The 24,348-nt window shown below is 42.4% G+C and overlaps 1 protein-coding gene across 3 annotated transcripts in view; it reads left to right on the top strand.

Moving 5' to 3' along the window:
* The window catches only part of LOC117214275 (netrin receptor UNC5C-like), a 73,349-nt gene extending 49,546 nt beyond the window's left edge, over positions 1-23,803 (top strand). Inside the window, exons 1-14 of one of the 3 annotated variants that reach the window (XM_033460246.1) lie at positions 10,655-10,873; positions 11,064-11,319; positions 13,846-14,084; positions 14,747-14,960; positions 18,291-18,629; positions 19,468-19,635; positions 19,903-20,067; positions 21,091-21,126; positions 21,194-21,464; positions 21,537-21,685; positions 21,766-22,499; positions 22,831-23,219; positions 23,295-23,396; positions 23,472-23,803. In XM_033460246.1, coding sequence (XP_033316137.1) covers positions 11,259-11,319; positions 13,846-14,084; positions 14,747-14,960; positions 18,291-18,629; positions 19,468-19,635; positions 19,903-20,067; positions 21,091-21,126; positions 21,194-21,464; positions 21,537-21,685; positions 21,766-22,499; positions 22,831-23,219; positions 23,295-23,396; positions 23,472-23,643 — 3,039 coding nt within the window. In that variant the 5' untranslated portion in view covers positions 10,655-10,873; positions 11,064-11,258 and the 3' untranslated portion in view covers positions 23,644-23,803. Of the gene's footprint in view, positions 1-10,654; positions 11,320-13,845; positions 14,085-14,746; positions 14,961-18,290; positions 18,630-19,467; positions 19,636-19,902; positions 20,068-21,090; positions 21,127-21,193; positions 21,465-21,536; positions 21,686-21,765; positions 22,500-22,830; positions 23,220-23,294; positions 23,397-23,471 lie in introns of those variants that run through there. The other 2 variants (XM_033460247.1, XM_033460248.1) reach the window with 2 other exon arrangements.
* Positions 23,804-24,348: the final 545 nt, after the last annotated feature.

The following is a 24,348-nucleotide window of genomic DNA, read 5'->3' as shown; positions in this document are numbered from 1 at the left end:
GGACGCGTTCCCTCTCTATGCACATACGAAATAAAAAAAAGAGAACGGAACGGGAGGAAAAAAGAATAGAGAAGAAGCGGCGTGCTCCCTTTCTTCTTTACCCTTCGTGGAAATATTACGCGTTTAACACCGACGATCCAAGAATCATCCCGCCCCCGTTTCACGAATCGTGCGGCCTAGCGCAGAAAAAAGAACCGATTCACTGTATTGGGGGATCCCCGTGTGCGCTGTGCCACGACGACTTAATCGACGAAGAGAGGTGGTTTCCGTGGTGGCGATCGGTCGCGACGCGGAAAGTACGCTGATTGTGAATCGAGCTGATTGCCCGAGTGCCGGCGGCGTTCAAACATCGTCCACAAAGGCGGTAATACCAGGGCCGGGGCCCGGTGGCGCCCTCCCTAAAACGATTATCCACTCGACGAGCCCTCGCTCGCAGGGGAGGGTTAGCCACCACGTAACGACGTATTGTGAGGACCTCTCTGCTCGGGAAAAGCCTGCAGGGCTTTCCTCTACCTTCCACGCCGGAAAATCCTCCGGGAGTATCCTCTCGAGACCTCTCCGCGTTCCCTTTCCACAGTGCTCCTTTCTCGCTTGCTGACTTCTATCCTTCGCTTTACTTGCAACACCCCTACCCCTTTCTTCCACCCACATTCACCCTTGTGCCTCCTTGACAGAGTCGCCGGATACCGAGGACTCTATCAACACTACGATTCCAAGAGATCTACGAGCCGATTCGACGATTCTATGTCACCCACGGATACTCTCGAGGACACTTCACCAAGGTCAAAGGATTACGCTGCGCGACTACAGCCTCGCGAAACCCTGGGATTAATATCGGTTTGATTCTGCCGATTCTCTCTATTCCGGGGAGATTAAAAATGGAGGGAGGATACGCAGCTTTCTGCTGGTCCCTTCTGAGAGCCTTCAGACTCTTTACAGACAAGTTTCTATTTCTCTTTCTCCCTGCGTTTTGTTTGACGAAAGGTTGTATTAAGTTTTAAGAACCTTTTTCACTGAAGTTCCACTTTCTTTTTGTCTTGGTGGAAGATTGTGTTGCATGTTATGATAAACCTTTCTTTTTGACACGATTTTTTTAATAAACATTACGGTTGGTAAGATTGGTTTGTGACAATCAAGTGTCTCTTGTACTTTTACTTGTACGTTTAACATCCGATGATTTTATCGACTGGAAGCCTTTTACGAGGCTTCTGTTATGTGTGTCTCATATATGCTCACAATCATTCATTCATGGTTGTGTTTCGTGGAAGTACTAGATTCTGAACTCGCATACAGACTTTTCTTAAACACATGTACTTAATCTTTACACTATTATTGAGGGCTGAAAAGAGAGAGAGAGCAGAAATTACGCAGTTATAAAAAGGCTTGGAAGAAATATTGCACAATGTGACTGAAAAGACTATTTTCTATGACGCTAGAGCGAGAAAATTTAGAACGAAGAATCGTTCCAGGTCTCTACCAGCGTAAATAAAATATAGACCGATGTATCGAGAGCGTGTTCCTTCTGCTCCGTGCTTTTTTCTCTCGTTTCTCCACCCCGTTCTGTCCTTTCTGAACGATCGCGTTGCACGACAGACACTTTGTTCCCTTCGATCGTCGTTCGAACCTGCATTTTTCCCCTCCCTATACTCTCCCAGGCAAGAGGCAGAGGCACGATCCGAGGATATACTTAGACCGGTATCAGCTATAATAAATGAATGACGAGGCAATCGAGTGGTCGGTCATGCAAACGTACGACGTTCTATCCGGGGAAAAGTAACCCTTCCGTCCCGGCGTCTTGCGTGAATTTCACTTCCGTGTCGGCAGTGTGCACGTTCTTCCCTCGTATATCCCTCGATGAACGTGTATCGGCATACCGTGCAGTTCCGGAACGTTGTCCGTGAACCTCACGGTCGTCTCGTAAAATCTCCACGAGATCAGGACCGAGTTACGAGCGTCAAATGCCCGTGAAGCGACTACTAAAATCGACGTCGTTACTCTACCGACCGAAGTGTTCGCGATATTTTCGAAAACGTTCCCGTTCAGTTTATCGTCCAAAAATATGGGAGCAGATCGGACAATTCTGTCGTTTTGTTCTTTAAAAAGGTAGAAACCAATTTTAATTGAATTTTCTATCAGTTAGTATTCGGCATAATGTTCATCGTTACTTATAATCGTTCTCTATCTATCTGACAATTTATGTATTTCGTTGCTGCATTATAGTATTAGTAAGGTACATAATATAGACAGTGTAGTTGGTTTATATCTGTGCATTATTCATTACTTTCAATTAGGGTCGAATATTTTTCCCGAAGCAGGTTGTATGATTTTTTACGAGTTTTTACACGTTGTGTATTCCACCAATAATAAATGCTATAGATCTCCATAAATTGTTCTTCGTACTTACGGCAATCATAATTTTGTAACCCTCAGACTTCTGCATTATTCATCCACTCCTGTATAATTTTCCTTCGATACTTTTTGTCTATTATTTCTTCCTTCTACTCATTAAGTTCATGACTGTCCGACATACTTCATTTACTATACTCTACATTATCGATTTAGTAACAAACCGATACTTTTAAAAAACCACTGAAAAATTCCCACATCACTCTTAAAACAGTATTTCATATTTCCTTTATTCGTTTGCTGAATTAATCTTGAAATATTTACTCGACGAAACAAATCTCCATTTAGATTCCATCTCCTTAATCAAAAAATACGAAATTGCATAAATATCCATAGACCATTCATTACCAGGCATTCAGACACTAGTTAGAGCAAAAGCAATACCGCGGAATAATTGCGAGAATCCAGAATCTCCACCCCCACCTTCCACTCCCACAGGGAAAAGAGAGAGAGAGATAGAGAAGTCTTCGACTTAATGAAGCGTTTCTCGAGGAACAGGACTGTTCTACTCTTCGGACCGTACACGATTGTTAATCGTTCGTCTTCTTGCGTGAATATGCAACACTGTGCTGGTGGTCTCGCGCGTTCACGTGCAAGAACTTTCGCCATGAATAGCTGATGGCTAATAAGTGTCCCAGTGTAACGTTTCGTGGCCGAAACCGCGAACCCCTCTTAGCGGTCGTTGAATTAGTAATATTCGGCGACGCGTATCCTAAACGGGCGTACATCGTCGTCTCGGAACGTGAACTATCACCACCCCCGACGGAGTTCCTTTCCATCCAGTTTTGTCACCGTGCCGCGGAAGAGAACAGCCGGTTTTCTCGAGTTTGCGAAGACAACAGCTGCACGCTCGTTGAAATATTAAGGAGTTTCATATGGGAGGCAGCAGCGCCAGCCCTCTAAGAGAGGCATACAATCGATCGAACGCCACGACCAACGTCGTGCTTCCTTCGTTGATCGATAATACATCGTGTCGTCGGTAAATCGATGTATTTGTGCAGCTGTGGCTATACTCGCCGCACGAGGCAAAAGTAGAGCGTTCTGTGTAATGCTCGCACTATTTCCGGAAGAACAGGGAGGTATGAGTGACGTTTGAGCTTTTCGCGGAACGTTCTTTAACCTCTTGAGGAAAGTTGCGGATCCAAAGTGCAGAGGGGATGATTGAACCAAAGAGTTATATTGAGTTACGTAAGATGTTAAAAATGAGTTTCCACCGTTATGTGGTCCATATCGTGATACAGTAGAGTTTAGTTTGTTCGAGACACGTTTATTGGAATGATATTTTAGTCAGAACTGGATTTAACACTACAGTTACCGATCGAGTAGTAACGAGGATAATCATCGAAGTCTTATTAAGTGCATCCAGTTTTATTACACAAATCAAAGAATATATATATATATAGAAATCGATAGACCGCGAAAGACCAGACCACTCCAAGATACCAACAGCGGTCGATAAGCCTCTACCCCATTTCCGTGCAAATTGCACCGATCCACGAGCGGTCACGATAAGCGTTCTGAAACTCGAATTACAGCGAAAGCTGCTCGAACCTTCTCACTCCTATTTCATGGTACGATTCTCAGAAAGGAATTACGAAAGCTGATTCGCATGACTACACCTACGTCGAGACGAGTTAAATAACAATCGTGGCGCCCTATCGACGAAACAGGGCCAATAGTTGCTATTCAGCCTCTGGCAAATTTAACGTGGATATCTAGTCGAATTGTTAATGTTTTGACTCCATCCGCGTTACGAGGAGTAGTAAGTCTAACTTATTTCATTTTACGAAGCACTAAACATGCTACTTTTCGTTAAAAATCATTGTATTCTGTATTCCTTTCGTAGTAAAACGTACAAATGTGCTACTCTCGGGGAAGAAAAACGAAGTATGATATTCTGAATCACATCTGAGTCAAGCTTCTATTTTTTCGTAAGACAAATTAAATGTGCTACTTTTCGAAGCGCAGGTCAATGTTATCGTTGCTCCTACGATTCATAGATAGACCGCCACAATGTCTTTAACCTCTCACGCCTTCCACAACGTGAGTTTGGAACTCGATCGGGATTATCCTTGTTTAATGATGGAGCGGATCGTTACACGGTTTGTCATTTGTATTTTCCATGTTCCGTGGACACAATTAACGAGATCCGATTTAAACGAGATCGCCGATATGTGTGCTTAATGACGCGGAACGTCATTAAACAGTATAAAACCGTTTGTTTGCACGTAATCATCGCGCCACGTCTCCTGCCATACCCGATTTCAGTTATTTCGCTGTTGCGATCGTTTTGGCCCCGCCGTTTTCAGTTTCGCTTCGCTCGCACACGTCGGTCGAAGCGTTAATAGATTTTGGTTGTTTCATAATTTCCAACTGCGTCATGGGCTAAAATTAGTCGCGCGAAATTACGTAGCACGACCTGGCACCGCTTCGTGGCACCGGTATTAATTTTGGGTACATTGAAATTAGGAAGTTTTATAATTGGATAACTTTATTCCGTTTAAGGAAAAATTAGGAAAATTTAGATGCTATTGTAGTAGTGAGAACTCGTATGCACGGTAAATGAATGTTCGTATTAAGCTGTTGATAGCGAGTAAGGGATAATTTAGAGGATACACACGCAGATTTGACATATATAGTAGCCATGTGGAAGTTTGACCGCATCTGAAAAGAATGTGTGTTATCGTGTGAGATTTATAAGATATAAGATAGATCTAGACGATACGATTGAGAAGTGAGAAAGTTCTGACAATAAGTAAATCGTTGAAGAATTGAAAGAGAGTAGGAGTTCAGAAAGACAATGATTGAGGGAGTCCAATTGTATTAAGGGAGAGTTGTTGTAGAATTGAATTGTTATTGTACTGTTTGATTTTATTATTAGGATGTAACATATGGAATTCCTGGTTCATATTTCACTGGACCCAAAGGGAGATTCGTTTATATATGTAAATATAAAACTGCAATTCATATATGAAGCAGAAAATTCTCAACTTTGAAATGACGTACACGAAATGATAAAGATAAACTTATTTGTTAAAAAAAGATTTAAAAAATTGCCTACAAGATATTATTATTTTACTCATACGTAATATAGTTGTTATTTTATATTTAGTGATTAAAAGTCTTACAATCTAACATTTCTCCAATACGAGGTACCAAGTAAAACTTTGCAAAACCACCCTTCATACTTGCAATCTGAGCGGAAATCAAACGAGATCAGGAAAGGGATTCATTCCGGGTCACTGTACACCCTTCGCAGTGTTTCCACATTCCCGAGGCAAACAGCTTCCCTTTCAGACACGCAACAGCCCTTTCGCGAAACTTGCAGCGTTCGACGTCTCCGTACACCGGAAATGTACTCCACGTTTGAATATTTCAACCAACTGGCAAGAGGCAAGGCGTAGGCGACGAGGCTTCCTCGAACAAAGCCCAACATTACCGAGTCCTGCGTCCTTTCCAATAAGCAGTCGAACGCCCGTAAGCCTCGAGGCTTCGCGCCCGTTAATAATTCTGGCCGCCTCTTATCTCGATTTAACATGATATATCACATGCTGCACGTGAAACGAGCACGTGGTAATTTATTTAAACGCGTGCACACGAGCACCTTACCACCCACTCGCGAACGTCTCTCCTCCCGAGGAAGCAGTCGGCGATTTTTCTTCCTTTGTCCGTCTATGGAAGAACTTTTGTCAACGGTGTATTCCTTTCTTACTCGGGCGCGAAATTAGCGATCGTAATTAGTCGCGGCTGTGGAACGTGGCTAGTAACCGAGCACGGGCTTTCTTCCGTTGTTTTCCGCGTTCTAGCCGCGGGCTGGCACTGCCAGATTGTTTCCCTCGCCTCTATTCTCTTCCGTTGTCCTTCTATTGTCCCTTTTCTTCCTTGTGTCGTCTTTCTCTCCGTCGCTACCCCTTGTGCTCTAGTTCCTTCTTTCTTCTTTTTTCTTTTCAGTTCTCTTGATCCTGATATTTGCAGTGTACGGGGTGTAGATAAGCGTAGGATAAAATGAAGGATAGGGTCGATATATTTGAGATCTTTTTTGTATTTTTAGATTAATTTTGTAGAGGATAATTGAGTGTAGATTAAGCGTAAATTAAGTGTGTGAGCTTGTAGTGAGGTTGAGGATATTAATTTACTTTAAATACTTTTATAGGGTTTAGAAAAATGTATTTGTAGAATTTTCTGATGTAACGAAACCATAGCGAAATAGTAGCTCCATTAATGTGGAATATTCAAAGTGCGGAGCTTAAAATTTACAGTGCCTGATCCCAAAATGTAAGCGATCATCAGATCGAATTTCAAAATTTAACACACCTGCATTAGTAAGTATCTTAATCTACATATGCTTCCCAAAATTTATAATAAATGGCACTAAAATTTAGGCTATCGCCAGATTTGACTCCGAAATTTAAGTGGTCGTTAAAGTTACTTCAACATTTAACACACGACGAATTAATAGATAGCTTTCCTAATCTGCATATATCTGCCTTTCAAAATTTATACCAAATGATTTAAAATTCAGACTGTCACAATGTCTGACTCCAGAGTTTAGCCTCAAAGTACTAAATATCTCTATTAATCCATACAGATAGCCCAAAATTCACACGGTCGCCCTGTCTGCCCATATTCACTAATTCTACTTCCAAAGTAGAATTAACCTCCTACGCATCAGACCTCCGCTTGAATCGCAGTTCTCCAAAAGTCAACACTCCTTTCACAGACAAATCCTTCACTTGGCAGCGAGAACGTTGTACAAAGAGGCTCGATGATCCCAAAACGTCATGATCCATGATCACCCTTCCCTCGTATTCCGTTTTTCCCTTATTCCTCCTTTGTCACTCACCCTTCGTTTCTTCCCCAACTATGGATGCTCATTGTACCACCCTATTTTTCTCCTCTCTCCGCCACTTTTTCTTTCTTTCTTCTATCACTTGGACGGGTCGCAGGCGCTCCCAAGGGCGACATGAACCATCGGACAAATTGCTACGTGTGTTTACGTTAAATGGCTTAAGAGGCGACGTTGAACGCAAAAGCGCGCGATAGCCATCTGCGAGAAAGTGCAATCGATGTAAGTCAAGCTTCGACCAGCCAACGCGCTCTATTCCCCGTGTACGCGCATTTATCTGGATTAAGACAACTTTGTGTTCGTCTGGAATCACGTGGGGCACACTCGTGCTTTCGTGTGTTTCGCGCGCTCGCTAATCCGACGCGCGAGGGTAGTATTAATCGTGGAAACGACGGGGTGTGATTTTGTGGAGATTGCACCAAGTTGTTCTTGGGGAAGTGTTGTAATGGTTCCAGGAGGGTTGAGAAAGTTATGTGATGTGGAATGTTAATCGTGGAGCTCTTAGTGGGGATAAGTCATTGGATATTTAGTGAATATGCAGTAGAAATGAATTGATGTCACAGTTATGAAGTTAGGTTGATATTTATTAATGCTCGGGGATTTCCTGGGATTTTATTGTAGTAGGAAATTATGCGTATTGATGATGAATGTTTGTTGCATAAAGTTAATATTTATTAATTGTTACATTAAGAATAAATGTAATTCTCTAAGGCTTTGTCATGGTATTATACAAAGTATAATTCGGTGAATTATTTGTTGGGGAATCAGATCGTGATTCATAACATTGATATTTATTAATCGTTTATTATATTGTGGAAAAAAGTTGTAGTTCTTTAAGGTCCTACTAATAGAAATTTGATTACTTCATTAAACTTAGGCTGGTAGTGTAGGCAAAATGTAATATCCCTGATGATTTTTTATTATATCCTTTCCTTTTAATCCTGTAATCCAGTCGCTAACTTCAAGAACGAATTTTCCTGGAATTAAGTTTGGAAGTCGAGAATATCCTGTATTAAATTGCGGCTCTTTGATAGAATCTCGCCCAAGGGAGCTGCTTTGTTTCAACAGCCCGTATAAAAAGAGTAACGCGATAGAAAATTCGGGACGAAGTTCTTAAAACAATCTCGTAAAACGTCTGAGAAACAGCGCAATCATAATAGTGCGCTATAAATTCCAACAATGGTTATCCTATCTCATTTGCCACGGTGCAACATTCTTGTCTTCTAAACATGAAGTAAATCTCCGCGTTCCGTTGTAATTTACTATGGCCCGGGATTGTTCCATTAAGTAAAAGCAGCGTGATTGCAGCACAGTCCATTAGTACCGTTTCACGAGAACACCTTGACGTTGATCCACGCTACCAACTGTATTCTGTTCGAATTGCGAAACTGATTTCTCTGTCGTAACTCGAAGAATTTGTACCAGGTATTCAACTACATACTACTTTATGTCAGAGGAATCCGTGTACCCTATACTATATTGATCGAATTTATTAATTATATTCTAACAAAATTGCAAAATTGATCTTTCTGCAGTATTTAGTAGATTTTGTGCTAATATATACAGACACACGTAGAGACTATCGGTACAGTTCGTATACGTTGATTCATGCTCCTATCCATTTCTTTTCTTATAACTTAAAAAATGTCTATCAACTAGCAATTTCCTCGAAGTAATCAGCAAAACCAGCTTTTCTATTGTATTATGATTCGAAGAATTTCTATAGCCTTCCATTTCGTCGAAAGAATCGATGCAACCTTACGTTAATCCACTCTGCCAACAGTATTCCATTGAAATTACGAAACCGATTTCCCTATCGTAAATCGAAGAATCTCTACCAGCTATCCAATCATCATTTCACTTTCAAGGAATCTTTTCAACCTGTATGATGAGTAACCTGAGCCGATATTCTGTTGAACGATCACGGTGAAGCATCGACAAAAGTTAATCCAACGGACAAGACGGAACGGAAACAGATCCCCTCGAAGCGATTTATTTACACCAAGCCAGGTATCGGTTTCTTAGACGCGTAACCAACCGATTCGGAAGCTAGTTTACCGTTACATGCCGCCCTCCCTTCGAGAAACACGTCACGAGCATCAACAACGCCTCTAACGCCGTTCCCGTGGTTGGATCCGATTTCACGTTCGAGCGGATCGCCGATGATCGACCGCCGGAAATCCCATACGTTCCCGCGAGGATCCTCTTCGACGACGATCGACTCGTTCGCCAACCGCCTTCGTGCAACCCGACCGTCCTCTTCGATGACATTCATTCGATCCTTACCGGCCCTGATCAGCTGCCACACGAAGCCGCAGTAACAATGACCGCGCACAACATTATTTTACCGACAAATGGGTGGAAAATTGGATCCTCGCAATGTGTCAAGATCACGTTGCTAACTTCAATGAAGTTTATGCCAGTTTTGGATAATAAGAATTATCAGTGGAATGTTATTCTCTCTGAAGATTTTGTATGTACAGCACGTATATATGAACTTGTATAATCTGTGAATTCATTTTTAGAATTAATGTTTGGTCAATCTTAAAAGAAAAGTAACTAATTCTAAGAGGGAAAAGTTAACACTTTCTGAAAACGAATTCAACAAATTAAGCTTTAAGACCTATCCAAATCACTGATTGGATACACACTATCCCAAATACAACTTCACAAATCTCTCACAACCTTCCAATGCCTCCTCGTTCCATGCTAAGTATCATTCTTATATCGACTTCATTTTTTTCCAGCTAGAACCTCCACCTCGCCCTTTCTATTCCTAGGGAAATGTCATCCGCGTAACAGACTCGTTTGACCTGGAATTACCCACCTTCTACATTCTAAGTAACAAGCTCTAAAACCTTCTCAAATCCTCAATACCGAGCACCAATTTCCCAATACACATCTTCACAAACCTCTCACAACCTCTCAAAACCTCTTCAAACTCGACGAAACATCCTCCACGCATCATCTTCATTACTTTCGAAATCAAATCTCCATCTCACCCCTTCCACCTTCACTGGAACTTTGCCCGCGAAACCAACGACCACGACTCGCTGGTACGTTAGTCGACGACTCCTCGACTTTGAATTGCTCACACCCCCTGTGTCCATCGAAAGAAAATAACCGATAAATAAAAAGGATCGAGCTAGAGATGGCCGGCGCACGCAAAAGAGCGAGCACGCGTCTGATTTCGCCGCGACGGATGGTGGTTCGGCATTCGCGGAAGAAGGCGCAGCCTCCGGCATCCTCTCCGGAGCACTACCACCTCCGCGTCTCCGGCAGTGGCAGCGGCGTCGCCACCACTACCCCCGACGACAAGGGGATGAAGAAGAGCGACGCTATCGAAGCGAGACGTGTATATATGTATATATATAGAGGTGCGCGCACGTCGGCAAGTTCAGTCGTCTACCGCGTGCCGAGCGGCGAGGATCGTGCGCTGCCAACACTCCATTCCGAATTCCCCCTTTCGGCTAGCTCTTCGTTCCGTTTGTCGATCGCGCGCACACCGGGGGGTCTCTCGCAGCCGGTCACGTGTCCCTCTCTCAGCCCATCTTTCTCGTGCTACAACGCGGCACGCTCGAACGGAAGCGCAGCGAACCGTACCGCGCGCAGATTCGTCATGTAATTCGAAGCTGCGAACAATTAACGCCGCTTCAGTCTTCTCTTTTTTCTTTTGCCCGTGTCTTTTTTTCGACGATCAAAGAACAACTTCTCTCTGAATTCATAATTTTCTATTCTTCTGACATTTTGTTAATTTCTTTCTCTCTTTATGGTTTATCCGATATTTTGATATTTGATTTGTAATTCTTAGAAAGAAATTGAAGATGTGAAGAGAGAGTTTGATAATAAGATAGACAATGGGTGATAGAAGTTTTAATGAAGATTCATGAAGTTGAATGGATTTTTGATCGTGTAATTGAAGGGTGATTGGAGCGTAAGGTGGTCGTATGCTGTTTTTGTTCATCGGTGGTCGAGGGGAAACGGTTCAGTGAGATGTGAGCCGAGAATGGAGCTAAAGATCAGCATATTGCTTCTGGCGCTTTTACGCCTCGCCAGCACTCTCGAGAGTAAGGATGAGTTATTTTAACCACGCGGCTTATGGTTTGTAATAGACAGCATCGAACTTCGCAGCGGGAACATTTTTTCATCGTAGACTTATGAGTCCATGGTAAATAGAGAATTCGAGCTCGAGAGTTCGGAGTTTCGTGCTTGGAATCCCCGAATCAAACAACGCTCCTTGTCCATAGGTACGAGAGTTTGGTCTGGCTGTTCGATTGTTATGAAGTTGTTAGTGTTTGCTTGGTCGCGAACTTTTGTCGCGTTTGCATTTGTGTTTCGCCAGAACTTTGCTTATCGCGACACGTCTTGATGTGGTTGGAAAAACAGTCGAATAATACGACTTTTCTAACTATCGATAGTTCAGATAGAGAGTTACTGATGTTTCTTCAAAAATGTTTTACTATAATTTTCATTACTGAATGCAAAAAAGAAAGAAAATAATGAAAATTCACAGTTCAGGAAATTATAAAAATTCCAGCGAATTTCCATGCGCTGTTTTAACAGCGAGCGGGCGCGAAGATTAACACGTAACCAAAAACTGAGCAGAATGTAAATGAACTGGTGCGTTGATTCTCGCGTCCGCGACACCGGAGGCAATTAATCATATCCCGGAAAGAGGATCGCGAAAATATGAAGCGAGCGAATTAAATTCGCGAATACGAATCACACGTTTCCCATAAAAATCTCGACAGAATACCTATAAAAAAATATTCTCCGTGATTTTTATCGTGAAAGAAACATAAAATTTGTCAAAAATCACTCAGAATATCAAGTCAGCTTCTAAATATACGAAATTTTAAAAAATACCAGAATATTCAGAATTTGTAGAAATTTTATATATTTGTATCGGTGCATTTTTGGAGATAATTTTCTTTTTATCAAATATATATAAATTCTTGTTACTCTTGGTAATCTTACGTATTAATAATAATTTCCTCTACTTTTACGCTTTGAATTTTTGTCAAAAGAATTCCCAAAGATAACAGTATTTTATGCTGACTTCTCTCCAAATCCTTCTATTTCATAGAACATACAGTGTACTGAAACTTTTGGTTTAGCAGTGTATGTGGTGAAATACTAAAAGTAAAGAAACAATTTCGTCCATTTTACATTTCGCCGCCGCAGTGTTAACAACTCGCGCGAGAACTTTACACAGAGTCGCGTTCGAAGTGTCCTCGGACACGTCCAAACATCCCCCGGGCGACAGAGATAAATTCGCGGGTTGAATTTACTCGTGCAACGTTGATATTCTACAAAGCCCTGGCTCGAAATCGTGACATGTTTTCCCGCGAGTGTGACAGCGGGGATAATCGTCTCTCGGTTTACTGCTTCGAGTCAAACAAGAGTCGCGATCGCCTAGTCGTGCCGGGTAATAAAGTTCTGGCTGTGACTTAGAGTGTGTGCAAGCCGGACCGAACGAATCACGAGGATAAAAGAGAAAGATAGAGAAACATGGTATGGAGACCAAGTGTAAAGACTAAGAGATCTTAAGCGAGCGGATCCCGCTGACTGATACACGACGTAAAATCCCGTACGCATCGTTAAACCGAGCTTTACCGTTTCCATCGCGCGACGTCTAAATTTACCGTGGGCAGAATCGCGCTTTGGTCGAGGTGGGACAAACATTCGATCGCTCGAGAACAGACATCGTTTGGCTTGTTATCCGCAGCCACGATGATCGGGGAGGAACGGATCTCTCGGCGAGCACGGCTCATTTCACTCGCTGAATTAACGCTTTGCACTCCATGCACGTGTTACTCGGTTGCGACGTCCGATCTTTATCGGCTGTACGTGGAGTTATGCGTTAACTCATTAGAGACCAGATAATGAAATATTTCGTCAGAGTTGCATAAATGCAACAGAATTGAAGGACGTGGTACTTTGAAATTGGAGGAGAAACTGTAGATGAAATTCATGCGATTGTAATGGTATAAGCTTTTTTTATTAGAGAATTATAGATTTCTATTGAAAAATTCGGGGGTTACATATTTAATACTCTATAATTGGATTTTTTCATTAAAATTATAATTTTAATTTTGTTTGAATTGAATTGAATTGAATTATAATTTTGTTTGAATGTATAGGAACATGTAGTAACTGCTCTAGATAGATTTGTTAAGTCAGATAGAGGATGTTATGGAGGTTATAAGTGCTGTAAAAAGTAGAGAAGTGTGTGATTTTGCATTAAAGATTCTACGATTTCTTCTTGATTAGAATAATTAGATTACGAAAGGGAACACTAGTTGATTCATGAAACTATATGAAATTAGAAGCGTCCCTGTCTTTACACTGCCGCTTACTTCATTCTCTTTCAACTTTCACTTTTCCTCGCGTCTGTGGCGGCCAAAGTTAAGCGCCTTAATCATTTATTCATGGTTCAAGGGAAGTTCCCTCGGCTTCCTATAATTGGATTAATCATTTAAATTCCACTTTTGTCATGCTATTCCACTGATATCGCAGAGCATCTAAAATTGTTAATGATGGAGATTTGTTGAAACAAAAGATTCATGATATACATTTTACGTAAATTTCAGGTGAACTTCACCCTTTGCTTCTAGACACGAAGGAGGAGGAAGACGCGGAGGAAGATGACGAAGAAAATTATTCCGTAGATGACTACGATTATGGTGACTACGAAAGTGCAACTATAAACAGCGATATCGATCTTATCGCTGGTGGCTCGTTGCCGATCTTCCTAGCGGAACCCGTTGACACGTTCGTAGTCAAAGGGAAACCGGCTACCCTTCATTGCCGCGCAGCACACGCTCTTCAGGTACGCAAAATAAATCTGTTTTCTGTCGCAATCATACAGAGAAGGCACATATCGTTATTAATCGAAAATCTTCAGATGGCATCGTATTTCACTGCTAGCACAGTGAAGAAAAATTTCTTCTTTATGGAACCTACATCTCCCGTTAGTAATAGAGTATAGTGATAAGAGTTAAACTCCTCTCGCGTAACACTAGCATACCTTCTAAAAACGTGATAAACTTTAAAAAATTCAGCACATACCGCAGCCTACCTCCACCTTCCACATTTGTTCCAATTCCTTCATGAAGACTGAAAATTACAGTAGTTCATCGTACAACGCCTTTGCGATAAACGAGCCCCTTAATCTCTCCAAGTTACAGCTTCTCCATTACACAATGAAATTCGTAAAATAGAGCGTCGAAGAGGCGTAGTAAAGAGGCAAATAGTCGTCGCTTTTGCATCCAAGAGAAGGTTTTTGGCTCGGTGGGTTCCGTGTTTCGCACGTTGTTCGCGAAACAGGCCAGGTCCAAGCGCCGTCGCCCCGTCATTTTCCTCTTCACCCTTATTAACCACTCGAAAAACCTCTACCCACCACGTGGACGACCGTTGGTCTCTGACCCTTTTCACGCGCCGTCAATTACTACCTTATTCTAGTCGTCTTATTCGAACCGTGCTGCATTGCAGGTGTATTTTCGCTGTAACGGTGACCGGGCTGAACGTTCGCAGCACCAGGATTTTGTCGACCCTCGTACCGGAACGAGGGTCGTCGAGGTCGAGTTGAACGTGACGAGGAACGAGGTCGAGGAGTATTTCGGTAGGGAGAGGTTCAAGTGCGAGTGCGTGGCATGGTCGGGACCAGGTCAGATTCGAGGGCAGCCTGCTACGGTTGAGGTCGCTTGTAAGTAGAGAACACTCCAATCTATCCATTCGGCGCTCTCTCTTTTCCTCTTCGAGCTTTTCTTTGGTCACTCAGCTTTCGATCGTCCCATTTCATGTATGTGCCACTTTCCATGCTTGATTCTTCAATCCTGCAAAAGTCTTTGGGATTCCATTGAATCTTGCTTTTGGTAAGATATGGTTATGAATGGACCGTGGATTTTTGTGAATAATTGCATAGGAAAAGACATATCTCATCGGATATAATTCATCGAATTTGATATAATGCATGGATATATAATGTACAGTAGATACCGAATACGTAATTCGCGAGGGTAGTAACGCATAAATAGATGATTCAATACCACAAATAATAAATTTATCCTGCCTCAATCTGGTCAGTTCCTCGACGTTCTTCACGGTACCCCTATTTATTCCACTATAAATACAGTGCCAGCTCAATATAGGGAGAAGTAGATTGAGTCCGACAGATCAGACAGCCTCCAATCAATTTGTCCAAATCAGATATCTTCTTCCCAAAATAAGTTTCCAAGAAAGAAAATTTCTTTTTACTACCAAATTAAACTCTCGAAAATATATCTCTTGAAAAGGTTGATACTAAACTTTTACTGCTACACTGAGTTGTTCCATTAAAGACAGCATGTTACGATGTAATTGAAACGAACGTTCGTCGAGTAATAGTCTCCATAATTCCAATCATATGACGGAAAAAAGAGAAAAGATACGTAATGCAAAATAAAAAGGGGCGACGTGGGTGAACACAGAGAGGGTGAAAACGAATTAACTCGCAATTGTAGCGCGTATTCGAGCGAACGATGGAAGAAGGACTTAGGTCGTGCAGAGAAAACGGCCGGGAGCAACTAACACCTGGAATCGGCCATAAAATTTAACTTCATTAACCCGATTAGAGCGAGCCAACTCTCGAACAGGGGTTTTCGAGATACCCGCCGCGAAATTCACTCCCATAAGCTTCGCTGTCGGCGAGGGTTAGTCGGTAGTGGCGCAGAGGGATGCCGCGTTCGCTTGTTTTCATCGAATATCTCGTGACGCGTAAACCGAGCCCAAAATCTAATCGATATTCTATTGCAAACCAAACACCTGTGAATATAGAAACGTTGCGCTACCTTCCGACTACCCTTCGTTTTATCCTCTCTTTTCTCTTTTTCTTCTTTTTTTTTCGTGGGGGTGGAGAGAACAACGGTGTATTGTTACCATGCAAATTGGAACGGTAACCCATGAACCGCAATGACGCCAGATGCATAACAATGTGAGACGACTTGCGATTTTTGAACTGATTTTACTTTTGATGGCGATTTGATTGGTGATTTGATGTGAGGAAGATTTAGACGACCGTAAATGATCGAATGATTTTTTAAAATATATATGTTATAAGTCGATGAATTCATTTTACCATCAGGTATATTCAAAGCTTAATACAAAATATATGATTGCATCGAAGAAAGCAAAGATTACTTTGAAATGTTAGAGACATTTTCAAATATCTTTTTCTAGATAGCGTATTTCGTTCGAAACATTTGTTTTAATGACGTATAGTTTACAAAATAATTGGATGCACAGATTGAAATGAATAGATCGATTTTCATCATGGATGAAAAATAAAAATGGACAAAGGCTACTCTATTAATGAACAAACCTTTTGACTTTCTCAGTGCAAAGAGCTTCGCTATAGAAGTGTGTTGAAGTTGTTGATCATACGAAATAATTTTTTAAGTCCAAAGGGATAAAATCTTGTTCTTTCTTCATCACGCTATATTATATTTAAAACATTTGCTTGAGTACCAGGCTTCGCTATAAAAATATCTTGAATTTGGCCAATCCTATAGAAACATTTTTAAAGTGCAAAGGATTCAAATCTCACATTTCGTTTTCAAAACATTATATTGAATCTAAAATACTGTCTTGAGCACGAAGTCATGTCATGCTCTCAAACAAACAGAAGTAGCCAGTATCATCTTTCCAAAAGCAACCTCCAAGCTTCTCCCATCCTCGTGCTTCCTTCACAGAGATCGAAGATCTCTTCGCGCGCAGATAAAACCGAACAGAGGGTTGCCACAGGCGGAAGTTCAAGAGTCGAAAGAGCAATTTTCGCCAGACGCGTCGCGGTGCGCAAACACGCGAGAGACAAACAGGACGTAGAATTAAATTCGTATTTGCGAGCAAACAGGAAACGGACGTGCTTTCGAAATTGAATACGCGGGACGCTATTGATCGTGATGGCGTTTCGTCGCGAAACACGGCGTCGTTTCGCGCCGCGATCCACCTGAGGAAATCGAGCTTGGATTAATCCTGCGGTAATTTCGTTGCACGCCTCGAAACGATGATTCGCCGCGAGAACGCAGCTTAATTTCACGGCTGAAATTCCTGGAGAACACCCGGCGAAACCGCGTACCAACACGCGAGCATGGCTCCTAAGAAAATCGCCGAGGAAATTACGCGGAAAATCTGACAACAAGATCATTCTCTTTCCAGTTTGTCCGGACACGTTCGCTTTAAAAACAAAGCATTCTTTTAATGAGAGAGTTTAATCTTTATGGTAGTTCATTTTCGCACAATCAAAGCTGGAGAATCTAATTACCGAAGAAGTATTGTGTGCTAATTAAAATTAATGATTGAACGCTATGATTGATTCACGAGATCGTCTCATTTCCGCTTGTATGAATGTTATTACGATCTTTGTAACTCAGTGAATTACAAAGGATATGAACTTGTAATTCGTTCTATTTCTTCTAAAAGGCAAAACAATTTCTCGTATAATTTCGACTTAATTTAAATTAAGGAATTCTTCACACCCTATTTGCACCACGAATTATAACACGCCCCGTACAACGCAACCGCGGTCTCCATCTAATCGGTTCATACTCCCCATTCACGAGCGTACTAAAAGCATTCCTGATAGTGATACGGGGTCAAAGGTAGTCTAGACGGTCTGACAGAGGGCAAGAATGTAACCGGTGGATCGGGAGCACGCTCTTGCTTACCAGTCCCTCCCTTCGCGATATAAAAGCGTCTATTTTTCCGTGGATCCACAGCGAATAATATGCTGTTGGCTATCCAGAGTGGCAACCCTCGCGGATCGAGCAAAATCTTTCTCCTGACCGGTGCAAAGAGGCTCTGCTCGAGTGCGGAGCATAGAGTCGCGGTCCATGAAAGCGCCCTTGCATTTATATACGCGGCCTAATATCGCTGAGTGGCCTGCTCCCTCGCTGCTGTTTCCCCGCGCCCTTGTGTCTCGTCGAGTTCTCGTGTCTCGTGTTTCCGGACGAATATTAAAAAAATCCTGCCACTGGTGCGCGGTGGTCCTCGTGTGCAGACCTGAAGAAGCACTTCCTGTCGCCGCCGTACTCGCTGTCCGTGGAAGCTGGCCGAAACGCGGAACTTCGTTGCATGCCACCCTTAGGAGTGCCACAACCGAAAGTCTACTGGCTGAAGAATGGCACGCCTCTCGAGACAATGACCAGCTCCACTCCGGTCTCTTCTATGGCGGACAGCATCCCCAACGACGTGACAGCGGCCAACAACTTCGTTCAAACCGTAGATGGACATCTGATCCTGGGGAAGGCCGAGCTGAGGCATCAGGGGAATTATTCGTGCGTCGCTGAGAACATTGCTGCCAGGCGGGTCAGTGAACCGGCAGTGCTGACGGTTTATGGTGAGACCTCTTGCACATTCCGTGGGACCCATGAATATTGCATTAAATCGCGGATCAGAGCGAACGTAATTAGAAACGATGATCGCGTATCGAGGGATAATTAAGCGTAACGCAGATACGGACCAGGGAAGAGGGATAGGAGAATGAGACGGTGTCTGGGTAGACAATAAGGGGGAATCAGTGGTGCGTTGCGTGAGAGATTGTAGTCTAAGTTCGCGGCAGAGGACTGATGCTAATTGTTGTTCCTGAAGGAGTTTAATGAGATTCCTGTAATTTCGTTCACTTCTGTCGAAACGCTTGCTGACGTTCCAACGCGTTTATTGTTTGTTCCGGAACTTCCTAATCGGAGAATGTATCTGAAATCTCGGTAAGAAGAGTAAATACGAATTGTTTTCCATTCTATAGCTTTAGTTCTTTCGCCTACTACCTTAGTAAGACGTCGTTCGCTTCTTTTCAAACCAGTTCGAGGGCGAAATTTCTCTTGAGTTATTGATGATTTAGTTTATGTGCCCACGCGTAATTTTTATAGTTCTAAATTTTCAAAAAATTGGATACGAAACCTTGCTTCACTCGTCAATGATTCAATATGCTTAAGAATATCATTATGATTATTACAATTATAATGATCCATCATTTAATAATACGTATTACATATCTATCATCCTGCATATAAACTACATATGGTCAAGATTCGAAGAAACTCTTTCAACAATGGAACGCAGTAGGTTGAAACGCTATAGGGTTAATGCTCAACTACCATTTCACCTCGTCACTTTTTTTTGCAAACGCGACACCCTTTCCCAATACAACGTTTCACCCATTTTGAAAACGTTCCCAGTGAACGGCGGGTGGTCTTCCTGGTCAGGATGGTCAGACTGCAGCACCCGTTGCGGCCGAGGTGTACAAAAGAGAACACGAACGTGCACGAATCCCGCGGCCATGAATGGAGGTCAAGCCTGTCCAGGTCCACTGACGCAGAGGGTCGAGTGCAATCCCTCCTGTCCCGGTAAGACCGACAGAACCAACCAATTACAAAACAATTACAACGATACTACTCCATACCTGTGTTTCTATAACCAACTATGTAATTCCTCTCTGTAACTCAAAACAGTCTTGTTTCTTGTCCCATCGACGAAACGATCAAAGACGAGCCTCGTCGTCAAAAGCGTACACAGAACACAACGAGATGTAATCATTTGGTCCCCGTTAGCTGCAGGATACATCTGATAACCAAGATTTAATCGGGATTTTCAAGTTCACCCGTTGCTTTCAGCGGTCGACGGCAGATGGTCAAGCTGGTCCTCGTGGTCCGCATGCGGTCCCGATTGTTCCAGAGTAAGAAGGAGGTCCTGCAACGACCCCCCGGCGAGCAATGGTGGTCGTCCCTGTCAAGGCAAGGACGTCATCGTCGAGTCTTGTTCCATGGATCGATGTAATGGTGAGCTCCAGCTGCGTTTGCCTCCTTTTTTCGTTGCTTCTCTTCTTCTTTTTCGTTGTGTCTTTTTGTTTCTTGATATTCTCGTGACCGGGGCAGCAACGAACAATTTATTACGAGCGAACGGACTTCCCTTGTCCGGCGTCACGTCCGATGGTCGTCGTTCGCGGTTCCATGCGTGCCGCAAAGATACGATTTAAATTAATAATGACTCGCAGAAAGACCCTGGTCCTTTATTTGCTGGGGTCAAATAGGACGGAAAACGTGCGTTGTAACCTCCTTCGATTAACCGGTCGTTGGACGCAAATATTTCCATTGTTCAGTGACAGACGGCACATCGTTGGCAGAGGTCGAATTAAATTTTCAGCCGATGAATTGTCGGGGTGGAACGCGATGAATTAATACTGTAATAGAATTAACAGAATGGTCGAAATTATTAATTTGTAATTATGCATAGAAATTTTGTGAATTTATAATGATATATTCTTGAGAACTTTAATGACTCTTTGTAGAATTTTTCATGGCCGTCAGAATACTATACTGGAAATAACTATTCATGATATTATAATAATAATTTATATATTTACAATAAGGTAGACGAGCTATCCTTGTAAATTTGTTAGAAGAACTTTCGAAATTTGTGTTATGTAGCAGATGATGGACATTTTGAACTATTCTATCATTATTTCCCACGTTTCTTTTTTATTGTCGAAAATATATATTCCTAGTTTTCATCACTATATCTCCTGATAACTACGAAATGTGTACAAGAAAGTTAGATATATATATATTGTTTCTATTCTCTTACATTTTACTTTTTCATATACTCTTCATTTATATTTCTTTCGTACAAGATTTATGATCCAGTTGGCGGTACTTCTGAAAATAAGAACAATGGTACATCAACCGCGACTGTTCAGCTTATAAAGATCGCGGATAAGTAACTAGTTACTCATGTTCCTCAGACTTTCTCAGATCACGTCTGTCCGTTCATGAAATAAACGTTTTTCGTGCTATCACATGCAGCTTTGGGACAGGACGACCCGCGAGTCTTCAAGGAAGGTAAATTCCACTGCACAGAACAATTCTATCCATAGAAAATCAGTTTGAAAGTCGTTGTTTTCCTCAGCAACCAGGGCGATCGATAATAGTAACATACAGGCACTCTGGATCACTGTCTGCTTAGCAGCGATCATTCTGGCAGTATTAATGATCTTCGTGCTGCGCTTTTTGCGTCGAAAAGAACGAATGGGAGCCCTGTATGGGATAGCCAGGTTAGACTTCCGTCGTCCAGAAGATTTAGCTAAATCGGTCGTCTCGAAGAACGATCGTTCGGTTCTTTCTGTAGACAGGCGGCTGGAACAAGTGATAGACGAGTCAAACGCATCTAGGATGCCTAGGTAAACGACCCTCAGGAATTAAACCCATTTCGATGCTTGTCCCTCGTTGAAAGTCTTTCTGATGGTGCGCAGATCTTGCTCGGAGCACCACTACGACGTGCCGCAGCTTTCACTGCCCTCGACCACAAGGCCATCGCCTAGTTCTTCCGTCGCCAGGTCCTCCTGTAGGAACTCCCAGCGTGGCAAAGGCTTATCTGATAACGAGGAAGGCCGATCATCTCGTAAGAAACGAGTACCATCAACTCGAACACGACGATCCAGAAACAGATAGTAAACGGACCTGGTAACATCTGGTCTTTAGGTTCCACCTGCCAGGCGACCCAGGAGAGCAACAACGAGGACGACGACGACCACGACGACGAGGAGAGACTTGGAGAAGACGACAGAAGCCACGAAGATTCCGGTGGATTCATCGTGAGAGCTGTAGTCGATGATCAAGGCGCCCTTCTAGTGGTTCCAGAAGTTGGAGTTTCGATGTCCATCTCAGAAGGAGCCATTTCTCGTGGAAGAAGACACGCTCTACACTTGGCTGTTCTAGGAGACGATTCTCTGAGACCTGGTCTACCACCTGGTTTGACTCTACTGTCAGCAATAGTGGCTTGTGGTCCGAATGGAATCGACCTGGTGAAGCCTGTGATCCTCCAATTTGAACACTGTGCCGAATTGAGGACTGGAAACTGGGAACTGAGTCTCTGGTCCACGGATCTTGACTTAGAGACAAAGTCTAACAACTCGAGCAATTCGTCTACCAGTTCTAGTCTCGCTTCTGGTTCTATGTGGAGGAAGATTCTTACACTGGGAGGCGAGCCTATAAATCTTCCTGGGCAACCATTTGCACAATTAGATCATTCTGGAGTGCTTTTGGTCACTGAGAGTCCTAGTGTGTATGCAGTCGCTGGAGAGAATTCTGTGATCGCGCCTGGATTGGCAGTGAAGAGGATTTGTGTTGCTGTGTTCCTGTCTCGCGAGAAGGATCACATCAGGTGCCATTTAATGGAGGACACGAAGGCTGCCTTTAAGCTTGTAGTGGAACAGGTTGACTTTTAACATTATTTCTCACTGTTAGATTAAACTCCAATCATTTCATTTAGAAAATGACACTTTCCAAACCCCAAATTTGCTTCTACACATCGTTTCATTTGATTCAGACATGATCACATCTTTTTATCAATTAATTTTTCATTTTTTGCTAATTACTGAAAAAAATGACAGAAAAATGGAACGTACATTTATTTGGTACTTCATTTATGACACAATGTTTAATTCATATTTTCCATTGTTAGAATTCTTTTTAGGCGCCATTTTACTTTGTAAATAACACTTACAAATCATTAAGTGTTGCTTGAGATTCCTCAATTTCGTACAGGAACGACGATTAGGCGGTTCCCGAATCGACCACGGAGCGCTAGGCTTCAGAGCAGGTGGTTCACCACTTCGAATCGACTTAGAAGACAGAGAAAGCGGGTTCGTCGAGCGTCAAGAGGTTCCACATCGTCGAATCTGGTCGTCGACGAGAACCAGTGTGAGAAGATCCTTCAGGATCGAGAAAACCGTTGGCGATTTAAGGCTCAGCTTCGAGCTGCGAGTCTGTCAATGTGGTTTCGAAGAGCACGCGCTCTTCCTAAGAATCGATCTGGATTTGATGAAGAGAAATACTTCTAGTGGAAAGAGAGCCACGAAGTCTGAATCATCCATCGTTTTGCGTGGGAAGAATTCGAACAGGTCGACCGAATCAATTGTTCCCAGACCATTCAGGTATCACTCGATGTCCTTTCTATTTTCTTAATTTACACGTAGTTTAATAATTCTGGATAATTTTATTCGCTGAAGATTTTCTAAGACGCTAAGAAGACAGTTGTGTCAGTGTCTCGATCCGCCAAGTGTGCGAGGAAACGATTGGAGAATGTTAGCGCAGAGACTTCAAGTAGATCGGTGAGAGTTTGTTAACTGTTTTTGTGAAAAGATGAAGAAAGGCAAAAGGTTGCAATTATCGATGATTTTATGCAGATACGTTGATTACTTTGCGACAAAATCCAGTCCAACAGAGCACATTTTGGATCTTTGGGAGGCAAAACATCAGGAAGCTACGGCTCTCGCGGATCTTTTGAATCATTTAAGACTGATGGGACGCGTGGACGCTGCCAATGTCCTCGAAAGTCGCCTAGGTCCATGGATCTAACATCCATTGCCCATTAAGCAAACATTCGTTTACAATTTTACAATATTTTGTACATATAAGAGAGTCGAAGTCTATATTATGGATAAGAGGAATCGATGTAGAATCACGTTGTATAGACGCAACGACCGTGTTTGTACATAAAGCTCGTTTATAGTAAGCACTGGTTCTTACTACATTACAACCCTAAAACATTCCTATTACTGGTCTGTAACAAATTCCTTTTATCCCTATCTTTATTTGCAGTTGAGTTGACCGTATAATTTTTTTGGTGGCTTTCTCACTCACCATGAAGAGTACGTGACGAAGACACAATGCTTCACAAGCATTACTCTTTTCTACAAGTTCAATGAAAATTTTTCTTGGTATGGCTTGACTTCTAATCACTCCTTACCTCTACCAGTCCTTAATAGTATCATCTGTTTCAGTATTCTTCTTAACTTTAGCTTCAAGAATCTGCAAAATCTCTAATCCCTCACAAACACCAGTCTGAATAAAAGAAAGAAGAAAAAATTCTGTCATTTAGATTTCGTACTGGCCACTCCATTAAACAACACCTTTCTCCATTTATTCTTCAACACCGTCAGTTGCTATATCATTCGTATCGATCTTCCACTACAACGATTCTCAAGTACTTGATCAACGACAGCCATTATCAGCCTCCTAAAGCTAACCGATCCTAACGCAGAATCCTAGTTCACCAGTTCT

This window comes from Bombus bifarius, unplaced genomic scaffold, assembly GCF_011952205.1.
Source record: "Bombus bifarius isolate JDL3187 unplaced genomic scaffold, Bbif_JDL3187 scf7180000009200, whole genome shotgun sequence".
In the NCBI taxonomy this organism is placed as follows: Eukaryota; Metazoa; Arthropoda; class Insecta; order Hymenoptera; family Apidae; genus Bombus; species Bombus bifarius.
This window is presented reverse-complemented; position numbering and strand designations above follow the sequence as displayed.